This window comes from Triplophysa rosa, linkage group LG7 (assembly GCF_024868665.1).
Source record: "Triplophysa rosa linkage group LG7, Trosa_1v2, whole genome shotgun sequence".
In the NCBI taxonomy this organism is placed as follows: Eukaryota; Metazoa; Chordata; class Actinopteri; order Cypriniformes; family Nemacheilidae; genus Triplophysa; species Triplophysa rosa.
In genome coordinates, this window is record NC_079896.1 from 494,411 (window position 1) to 506,002 (window position 11,592).

Consider the following 11,592-nt stretch of genomic DNA (forward strand, 5'->3'; position numbering starts at 1 on the left):
GGATGGGTTTAAGCTCGGTTCAGAGCAGGTTTGTCTGTGATGGGAACTTACGGGAAGCTGGTGCGGCCAAGCCCAGGACTTCTCCCTGGGTTGTGCTTAAGAACCAGCCTGATACATAGAAATGTGATCTATTAAACGTGCCACATACACAGACAAACAGAAGCACACGGTATGGTTTTATGATGTACTCACTCCTGAGAGGGTCCTGGTTGTCCTGGGATGGGGCTCGGCCAGAACTGAAAAAGCAACGCAATAATTCCTAATAAAGCCTAAACGAGTTCATCGCGTAAACATGAAAAGTATGTGATAAAAGAAATCACATCTCTGATTCTGTCCATGATGTTTACGTTTGTATTGACATGTAGATGATGATACGGTACCCGTGGGGTGGGGGGATACGGGGAGTGCGGCAGAGGCGGAAGGGGATTCTTGATTAAACTGGGAGACACGATCTGAGCCGAGGAGAGAGCCGCCATGTTCTGGAGAGCTTTGTCTTTAGATGCCTGATCCTGAAGAGATGGAGACACGTGTGAGCGGAGAATCCCAAAACAACACACAAACACGGCCCAGCATTCATGGTGTTAAAGACAAAACACAGCGCTTTTATTAATGCGAAGCAGCCTGCTGCAATGTGATCAGAAGAAGAGAAATGCTTATAAACTTCTTCGTACATATGACGAAGAAAAAAGTACCACTCCTCTGTATCGTAAACGTAAGGTATACATAGAATTCTTCCTTGTGTAATAAAAAGCATTACAGAAATAGCAATACATATTAAAGTTGTGAAAAGCTACAAAATAAAGACAGTTGTCCTACTGTTGAAATACTCTGACCTTCATACTACACTAGTTTTCAAACAAACATTTTCCGTCATTAATAAACATCACTACATTCCGGTTTGTCCAGACGCACACCATACAAACTGTCATTCACATCCGAGTTTTTTCTTGCAGAATATAAAATGATGAAAAACACATCTAGCAATGTAACTCAATGTATGTTTATGTTTGAGCCGCTGTTCCAGTTGAATCTGTTGTAGATGATAAACTGCATAACCACATTCTGCTCTCATAAAAGCCTTCATAACTCAATAACCTGCTACATCAACCACAGTTCATTACAAAAGTAAAAGAGGAACGACATTAAAAACTTCAGAAACCAAAACGCCCAGGCGTATTATTGACATAAGAATTATGAGCAATCTATGCACACCGCAGCGGGCCAGAAGAGACCGAACCTGTGCAGGACGGCCAAAGCAAAGCAAAGCAAAGCAAAGCAGAAACAAACATTCACACAAATCCACACTTACCAAGTTCATGGCCTGAATCAAAAGAAAGAAAGACCATTAGTACAACAGTTCCAAGACCAGTTTTATTCAACTACATTATTCATTTCAGAGATGCTAACTACATGAACCAGTCTGACAATTCTCATCTTTGCACAAGAATATTACGGTCCGCAAGGGCATATACAACAGTGTATAAAGTAGAACGTATGTGTGCTTTAATTCTACTCAAAGACTAAATGCACACAGTGAGCTGTAGGCCTATTTATCAAACAACACTGTTAATATTTGACTGACTCAATACACAGACTTGTATGAAAATAAACTGCTGATCATTTTCTGAAGTTTCCTGCAGTTCATGTTTACACTGGCGGGGGGCGCCACAACAGTTTTTTACATCACGAAAATCTTCAAACCTCTAGACACAAAACTCACCAATCATCAAAATACACATTTTAAACCTGCACTATATATTCTGTACAATATTTAATGATGTAACGAAAAACGACACAATGAAACAGTGTGATCTAAATCAATGTTCCGATTTCATGATAAATGAGTTATTTCAACCAATAGGGAGGCTCAGAGATTTTTGTATGCAAAACCCAGAGCCGAGTTAGAATTCTAAGACTTCCGGTTCCATCGCTCCAAAGTCTTTGGGTTTTTTATATGTTTTGGTGAATCGCCCGAAATAAGCTCTGTGGTATTATTAATTATTATTATTATCGTAAATATTTTCACGTTTTATTCTATGACATAAAACACACCAGCTATAACCCGCTTGTGATTTTTTAAAGCCTTCTTAAAAACGGCGGTTGCAAACAAGTTGCTAAAAGCGACTACACTTTGGCGGGGACATAAAGCTCACAAACAATGCAACACGGGCACAAATCTCTTCAAAGGTAGACGTGGATTCATTCACGGAGTAATTACTTTCCAGGGAACACATTTTTAATCAAGTTTGAAAGAGTTGTCGGGGGTTTGGTGGTGGTGACGTTGATATCGAGCGACCTTAAAGGGACACTTCACCCAAAGATGAAGATTCTGTCATCGTTTACTCACCTTCCAGTTGTTCCAAATCTGTATTAATGTCTTTGTTCTGATGAACACGGAGGAAGATATTTGGAAGAATGCCCATTAACTCCCATAGTAGGAAAAACACAATGGTAGTCAATGGTGCCCCAGAACTGTTTGCTGTCCTACATTCTTCAAATTGTCTTCTCTTGTGTTCAACAGAACAAAATAAATGATAAAGTATTTTTCCTACTATGGGAGTCAATGGGGGGCAAAATCTGTTTGGCTTTAAGCATTCTTCCAAATATCTTTCTCTGTGTTCATCAGAACAAAGACATTTACACACATTTGGAACAACTCAAAGGAGAGTAAATGATGACAGAATTTTCCATTTTGGGTGAACTTAACTATCCCTTTAAGTGTAGTCTGTTTATAGCATCGCGTTAGCTTTTTACTTCTGCCGATTGTATTCCGGCTTCAAAAGTAACAAATGTTGCGTTCATTTGTCAAGGTGATCTTGATAGACAAAACATGTAAACATCATAAACCTTTGTTAATCAAGAGCTTTTTTTCCCCGAGCTTCCAAAAGTCTATGGGGAAACTGCACAGGCTTTTGGTCGAGGGAACCAGCGCGGCACGCACTTCCGGGTTAGTCTACAAAAAAACATGTCATCTATGAGCCTCTCCATTATTCTGTAAGGTTTCTTTGAAGGCGTGTATGCATAAAGCAATGTTGTGAACATCTGACTGCATGTGTAACAAGTGACGAGTGTTTTGAGTTTTGTGTCTAGAGTTTTAAAAACATCAAGGCTCTGAAACTGTCCACACAGTGATTGTAAAACAAATCAAACTTCATGTCTGTTCACACAAAATATTATGAACACAATTCACGTTCAATCATTTCATCGATGAATGAGTTCAGAATATCAGTGATTTTGTCTGTGTAACTGGTGTAATGTTAGTGGAGCGCTAATTCTCAGAGCGTGGTGTCATTCAGCGGTTCATCACACAGATCTTAAAGAAGGTGCTGAGACACGTATGGTGTTTGGTTGCAAGAAAAGTAAGGTTGAAAAAACAGTGAGCCTCAGGAAAGCCGACAGGCAAAGAGCTCAGCGCTACAGCAGAGACGATCATGCTTCACACGTCTGTTCGGAGGAGAACGTGTGTCAGGACTTCACTCAGACAACAGTTAACTGGAACTATCGTGACCCGTCGCTGGTTCGTGCAAACGGCAAAAAGCCCCGGCCCACCCGCAGGAAAGCGCATACCTTCAGCGTTGACTGTACCTCGCGGGATTTTCTCCTGGCAAGAACCTGCAAGTGGCTAGAAACCTGCAGAAGAGTAAAGCAAAAGAGGAGGAAAAGAAAAAGAGGAAAGAGAAAGAAAGAGAGAAGCTGTAACCAAAGAGGAAAGAGATGATGTGCTTCACACCTACCTTTATACCGGCTTGATACTCTCGCACCTTCTTCCGTGCTAACACCTGTATGTGACTAGATACCTGAAGAATTTCAACACAGTTTAACAAAAACACACACGCACACACACACACACACACCATCACTATCACTATTAACACGTGAAGCTAGTCATGTCCTCTTTGAGCATTTAAAAAAGAAAAAGAGCTTAATTCAAACATATTGCAGACAACATACTGCATGCCATTATTTACTATAAATCCTCTTTAATAACATTTCAATCATTAACAAATAACACATTTGAATGTAAAACTGCACATTACAGAGACATTGAGTGAGATACCTGTTTTCTTGTGCGGGTTTTGCCCGTCCTCAGCTTGATGTATCTGGCAATAAGCTCATTGCGACCTGAGGAGTGAATGCAAAAGATGTTCAGAAACATTCTAGAACTGAAGTGACCAACAGGTGGCATCAAAAGAGAACAATGAAAGATTAAACACACACACACACACACACACACACACACACACACACACCTCCCAACACAACACATGCAGACAGAAAACTTCATCACCTTCTGTGTGTTTGCATAATGAACATTTTTAATTAAATTATTGTGTTTCCAGTCATTAATGCATCAAATCTGTCAAACCCAGACAATTTATCCCCGACTTAATAATAATTTGTTCTTAAAGTCTATTTAAAGAGTGTGTGAGATTTCAGTTCTTCATATCCTCCAACCCTGTGAATGTTTGTTTAATAAATATTCAGGGTCAATACAGTCATCCACCATCAGGTGGCAGCAGCAAGAAATCTCTCTCTCTCCCTCTCTCTCTCTCTCTCTCTCTCTCTCCCTCTCTCTCTCTCTCTCCCTCTCTCTCTCTCTCTCTCTCGTCTGCCGTCTACTGTCGGGTGTGGGCTCTCTCTGGATCTGGGCGCGCGTCGTTCGTGCTCTCTCTCGTCGTGCTGCTCTCGTCTCTCCTGCGTGCGGCTGCCTCGTCTGCGTCTCTGCCTCCGTCGTCGTCTTTCGGCCGTCTCTCTCTCTGTCCCTCTCTCGTCTCTGCCGCGTCTGCTGCCTTCTTGGGCGGTGCCCGTCTCGTTCGAGTGGCGCGGCGTCGGGCGGTGCCGGGCGGGGGGGCGCTCGGTCGGTCGTGCTGCGTGGGGCTGGGTCTCTCTCTCTCCCTCTCGTGCTCTCTTGCGTGGGTGGCCTACTGCTCGTCGTGCTACGGGCCGTCTCGTGGCTCTTCTGCGGGGGCCTCTCTCCCTCTCTCGTGGCTCCATCTCTCTGCTTCGAGGGCTCGTCTGGGGTGGCGGCTCTACTCTTCTCTGGGGTTCTCTCTCTCTCTCTCTTTCTCTCTCGTCGTCTCTGTCTCGTCGGCTTCTCTGGTCTCTCTCTCGGCGGTTCTCGTCTCGTCTCTCTCTGTGGTCTCGTTCGGTGCTGCGTCTCTCTCTAAAGTTTTCAAGTTGTCAATAGTTGCGCAAAGGCATGGAAGCATATAACAAAAGGACGATGACATTTAAGTACAATTACATGGAGAGTTAAGAGATTAAACTAAAGGGTGGTGAGTAAGGGCAAAAATATTGAAGTGGCCTATACGATGTTAGTTATGTGGTGGTGTGTGCCCGGCGCGGATTGGTAGGTGTGCGTGCGGGAGAGCAATAGCTTGCAAATACCAAATACTCAATTACGATTATAAGTAATTATAATGACAAAAGGTCGCAGGCCGCCACTAGAGCATAGACACAAAATAGCAATAGTTGTTGCAGTTTCGTGAACATCCGTTTAATCCTTAAGGAGTTTGTTTTAAAAAATAAAAGTGTATCATTATGCTGATGCCAGTGATGCATGGTGACAGCGTAGCTTTGCTCAACACTGGCACATGAGAGTATAGAATGTTGTATTTGACACTGTGCCATATCTGCAGGATGCAGATGTGAATGAGGCTTGCAGTGGAGTATTACGCTTTCTGAGTCGTGTGTGTCTTATAGAGAAATAATGGAGGGCTCAGACGCCTCGATGTGTTTTGCGAGTTGTGAGTGAGAACCACTGCGTGACTTTTTCTAAGCCTTGCACACCCTTCTCAGACAACAACGCCTCTCTCTCTCTCTCGTTCCGAGCCTCGCGCATCCTCACAGTTCCTCTGCGCCTGTGACAGGTCTCCCCGACACACTTGATTTTGATTGAGGCAAACAGCGGGTTGAAGAGGAGAGAGAGTAGAGGAGGAGAGAGAGGAGAGAGAGAACGAGACAGGCAAATGGCTTCGGTGTTTCATCCGAGACAACCGGAGCTGAATCTGCACGCCTGCCGGTGCCCCAACGGACGCCGACCGACAGCTGCCACGGACAAATTCCTGCATGAAATGATGCCATAAGAACAAGCACGGGACCCCTGTGTCCCATAGGCCATTAGTCATCGCTCTCATGTCTCTTGCCCTCTTCACGTTCTTCTAAGAGCCATGTATGATAAGGGTGACTGACGAGCTAGTGGTTTTGGGGTGGTGAGGTCTTAGGTCAGTTTATGGTTCTGCGTAGGACCTACCCGTACGTAGACGACGCCGTCGTGAACATTTATGGTTCTGCGTTGAGAGTATGCGTCATACTGCAATTACACCGCCGAAACGCTAGTTGGCTCTTTGTGTTTTCATGGGTTTGCTCTTCTTCGCCGATGTTTTGTGTGTGTGTATGCTAGTGTTTGCAAACGACAATGGAAGCCAAACCGACGTTAGAGGAAATCTCTCTCCAAGAATTCGCCGCCATCTGACAGTCTTTATAGTCCGCCGAAGAGGAGTCATACAGATGCGTGTATTTCCGAACCTCTTCAATCAGACGCTCAGTAACTTGGTCGATGTCGATGCTCACCATGTTGTTCTTTTGTGGACTCTGAACTTGCCGGAAGAAGACACCAGAGAAGAAGATGCCGGAAATGCGTAGAAGGAAGTACGATGCTGCCAAACCGACCAATCACAGCGCTTGCGGTCCGCGTAGGGTCCGCGTTGAGTTGACGCGTTGTTACATTTTTGGAGAGGTGCGCGTCAGGCTACCAGGCGTAGGGTACGCGGCTCTGCGTAGGCTACGCCGTAGGTTACGGCGTAGGTCCTACGCAGAACCATAAACTGACCTTTAGTGGTCAAAGCTCGTGAACGCACATCATAAGTTTGCTAGTCTGATCTATGATCCACCTGTATAAAGCACCTGACCCCAGATGACAAACTATTACCGACTCAATGACAGTTAGGGGTGTGTACCGAAACCCGGTGCCAATATGGCTCCGGTACCTATGTATCCGGTATGTAACTGGACCGAATCAAAACGCAGATTTCGGTTGCCTCATTTCGGTTCCACTTAAATGCTGACTGAGCCGTCGATCGAGACATTTGCCCTCATTCACGTGAACGATAATACAAATCCAACATATCTTATACAATGGTTAAACGGATCGCAAATGATCTGTGATCCGCACGGATCGGAACATGCATGACCCGTGGATTCATCAGAGTGAAAGACAGTTTTAACTGTAAGTTTCAGCATATATTCAGTTTCTGCAAGTTTCTGTTGATATATTCAATGCATTTTCTGCCCATATTAACTATGGCGAGCATTTAGTTGTAGCTGGAGGGTAAACAAGGTAAACAGTAAACACTATAACATCTTTCTCGCAATGTTAGTGTACATGCTCGTTTCACATTCACTTTAATTGTGAATTTGTGCATTTTTATTACTTAATAAATATTTTTAATTGAACATTTTGTCCTTGAATGTCATCCACTGGTGTTTTGTGGCTCTTTTTTAAAAGTAACGATGTGGCACCGGTATCGGAAAAAACCCAAACGATACCCAAACCTAATGACAGTATCTCATCGTTCTCTCTCAACGGATGATAAATCAAACCTCAACCCAAGCACATCTCAATGAAGCAATGGTTTGTGGGTAACCTCATGTGACAGATTCGTGTGCCCTTCAAAAGACCCGTAAACACAGGTGGAAAATATTTTCACACTGTAACAGCTATAGAACCAGACAGACGGCATTTCTGCCATTCAACAGGGCTGTAAATCACCACGCATAATGACTCTCGGACGGTTTGCAGAAGTTGTACCCAATTAAAGTTGCCTTGACATTTAGTGTGCGACACGAACGGGTGCCGATGATGTGTGCGGAGAATAATGTTTCGACAGAAGTCACATTCAAAGCTCAACTTTAAAGGGACAGGCCACCAAAAATGAAAATTCCTTCATTATTTCTTCATCCTCCTGTCATTTCAAAGACGATATTTTGAAGAACTTTGATTATCAAACAACATTACACCCCATTGACTTCCACTGTCTGAACACAAAACCACCGAGACGTTTCTCACAATATCTTCTTCAGTGTTCCACTGATGAAAGACTCATATTCAGGTTAGTCTCAGCCTCAGATGTGACGCTCACGGACCGTTGGCTGAATGTCTGGTGCATACGGCACTTTTCTGGAAACACTTCAGCGAAGTCGTCATCTGATTGTTTGAGTTTTACAGGATTTCCAGGAGACGTGCGTGTTAGCTGTCGTGTTTACATCAGTTGCAATAAGAATTCATCACTAAACACTGAAGTCTTAAAGGGGTCATATGGCGTGAACACGTGTTCTTCTGTGTCTTTGGTGTGTTATAAGTTGCTCATGCATGTATTAGACACGTATGATTGCAGAAATTAAAGTGACGGAACAAAAGAGTCATTCTATGTAAAAGCGAATGCTCACCAGACCTGCCTGAAACACCTCGTGTAGCCACACCCCCACAAATCTACATCAGCTGGTGGTCTGATTTGACTAAGACCGCCCAAATGTAGACGCAAGTAAGGTGGGCGTACCTGTCAGTACAATTGAAGAGGAACCTGATGTTCCAGATATGGTCAGAGGCGTTACACGCTTGCAGTATTCCACCAATCACTACGCACTGGTGAACTGGCCAATCACAGCACACCTCGCTTTACAGTTCAAAGTAATGAAGGAAGGAGGTGGGAACCGGCGAACGATAACCAACTTTTAATAATAAAACAAACCAACAACAAAACGAAAGTAAAGGGTCGACAGCTACCTCACGGTCAACTGCCGGCCACACAAACATAAATAAAACACAATGTCCAGGCCTGGTCCTCTCTCGTCGTACACTCCTGTCGCTCATCGTTTATGCTTCCGATCTCCTCCGTGAGAGATGCGAGACCAGTGCAATGTGCAGCTGACACTCATTATCACTCGCGTCACCGGCCTCGCACCGTTCCCTCACGGCTCTTGTCCCGCCTTCCTCGTTACAACGTGACATGCGAACTTTTGGAACTTCTGTTGTCGCGACTCTCTCTCAACAGCATGCTTTAAACTGGGATGCACTGATATGTAAATTTTGGCCGATAACGATAACCGACAATTTGTTAATATTGGAAGACGATAACTGATATATTGGTTGATATACAGTATCTAAATATTAATATAACATTTTCTGAGACTGAAACAAAAGGCAGGAAGTTGATAACTGCTTTTATTTTAAAACATTCACTCCAGAAAGCAAAGTAACCATTAATTCTCTTCTTTCCATGAAAATTATGTACCAAGCCTACTTTACACTAGTTAAATATTCTTTAACTTTTAAACTTTTCTGGTATCATGTTTATTTAATAAACAAATTAAAGATGTTCTTCCAGAGCAACCCAGAAAAGTGTTCTTAATAGCCACGAGTGTAACAGGTCTCAAGACAGAAAGAAAGCATTCAGACAGCACTCTGATCCAAACCATATGCTTTTGTTCTTGTTATTAACACATTCATAAATACTGTATCTACATACTGTACTGTACATACATTAACGATGTTTTGCTAATAGCAGTAAGTGACTGATCACAACAGAAAGACAGTACTGTACTGGGTTTTAACTGAGCAGCTTGCAACTGAAATGGTTTAACAAGAGAAAATGATTAATAATTTATCGGCTATCATTTATCGGCCTAAATTTTATTATCGGCCGATACAGATAACATTAAAAATGAAAATGTATTGGCCGATACCGATATGGCCGATAATTTATTGTGCATCCCTACTTAAACATGACAAGGCACAAAACAAAACGTGATTGGATGCTTTACCTGTCAGTCATATGGCCTCTTGGGCGGGCCTTGGCCAATGAAACGCGGCCAAAGTTACCTGACCTTCAGTACGCGAGACTACATACAGGTTTACGAACACATGATGACAGAATTTAGATTTTTGGCTGAACTATAATTGTCATAATAATCTCATGATAAAAAGCCAGTTCAGTGCTGCATGCATGTTCTTCGCCCATCAATGTTACCAGAATATAAAAAAAGAGTCGCTGTCAATCTCTGTATGAATCAGGTGATGCTAGCGTTCTCCAGGTCTGGCGTCACGTGTATTCTAAGCGTTGACGTCATTCTCCTGGTGAGTGAGAGGACTTCTTCAGTGGACCGTCAGATGACTGCATGTAAGTGGAGAAGGTGTTTATAGATACAGGATCGAGTCGGCTCACCGTGAGGTCAACACGCGCTCTCCTCGCAGCGAACCGGCCAAAGCTGGACGAACACTAGTGTGAATGACATACTGTGATACTCTACAATTTCATTTATTAAAACATTACAATTACAGGTGTAACTTTATTTGTACGACACCTGTAGTGAGTTAAAAACTGCAAAAAATTCACCGCACAACAAGGCTGATTAATCTAAATCACCAAACCAGTTTTCCATTTCAACTTAACAGCCAAAACAGCACCGCACAAGACATCGAGTGTGACACAACACACAACTGACGACAAAAATAAAACTCAAGGATATCATGTGGCCATGTGGTTTCTAGATATCGTTCTGTCAAAGGAATCCCTCCACACACAGATACGGCTCAATATATACAGCCGATATCACAGCACACATACACAACAGGCCTAAACCTGCAAAAAATGTCAACAATGTCCTATCAACAATGTCATTATTCCAGTCTGTTCTTATCGACCAGCCACGACGTCTATAACACAGAGAGATGAAGCGTCCGTCTGACTAAACCTGAGTCAGTAAATAGGTTTATATTGAACATGGAGGAGAGGATCAATCCTGAATGATGTCACTCGGGCTCTGGTCCAAAATCTGACTGAAATGAAATGTGTGCAGCTTACAAACAGCAAGAGTAACCTTACGAGTTTTATTACTGAAGTACTTGATAGTAAATAGACAAACCAGTACATGAAGAACAAAGAGGAATAAACCAGACTTCTGGTCTATGACGCCTGAAAATGCTGTCTATTTAGGGAGCACACCATATACAGCACCTAAAGCAGTCTGAGCTCAATAAGTGCATTTATATGCACAGTCTGACTCCGGTTATGTGATAACAAGGTCATGAAAACGTGTGAAACGGTTTTCTTTTAGCGAGAAAGCTCATAAACGCTCGGCAGAGGTCGTTTTTTGCCCATTACTCCGATTTCGCGCTGCATGTAAACGGTTTTCTCTCAGTTTTGTTTATGTGCGCATGTCTGACAGCGCTATAGTAAAAATCCCCAACGGAAGTAACAGTAAAATAACGCATAAAAGTCCGCTCTGGAATCATGCAGTTGATGTAGAAACGTCAAAATGAAGAACTATTGTTGCATATGCAGGTACTGCGGACATGAGAAGAGATATAAAAATACAGCTTCTGACCGTTTTCCCGCTGCATGTTTAAAAACTAAACAGACTATCGACGGAGACGTCACTGCACGCGAGAAACCCGGCAAGTCTCAAACTTCCATGTAAACGCGGTTTTATGCGTAGCGGGTTTATTACTATGCATGCAAACACTTGGAAACAGATTATTTGAAGTAGGGCTGGACAATACTTCATTTTACAATTTACAAATACAATTACAAA

General features: G+C 43.0%; 1 protein-coding gene across 10 annotated transcripts in view; it reads right to left on the reverse strand.

The window, feature by feature from the left end:
• The window catches only part of tead3b (TEA domain family member 3 b), a 34,924-nt gene that overhangs the window by 5,767 nt on the left and 17,565 nt on the right, over nt 1-11,592 (reverse strand). For 2 of the 10 annotated variants that reach the window (XM_057337747.1, XM_057337746.1), the window contains 6 exons: nt 4,058-4,122; nt 3,735-3,797; nt 1,310-1,321; nt 321-509; nt 193-236; nt 52-108 (listed from right to left, as the gene is read on the reverse strand). In XM_057337747.1, the coding sequence (XP_057193730.1) occupies nt 52-108; nt 193-236; nt 321-509; nt 1,310-1,321; nt 3,735-3,797; nt 4,058-4,122 (430 nt within the window). Of the gene's footprint in view, nt 1-51; nt 109-192; nt 237-320; nt 510-1,309; nt 1,322-3,567; nt 3,631-3,734; nt 3,798-4,057; nt 4,123-11,592 lie in introns of all 10 variants that reach the window. The other 8 variants (XM_057337744.1, XM_057337743.1, XM_057337741.1 and 5 more) reach the window with 8 other exon arrangements.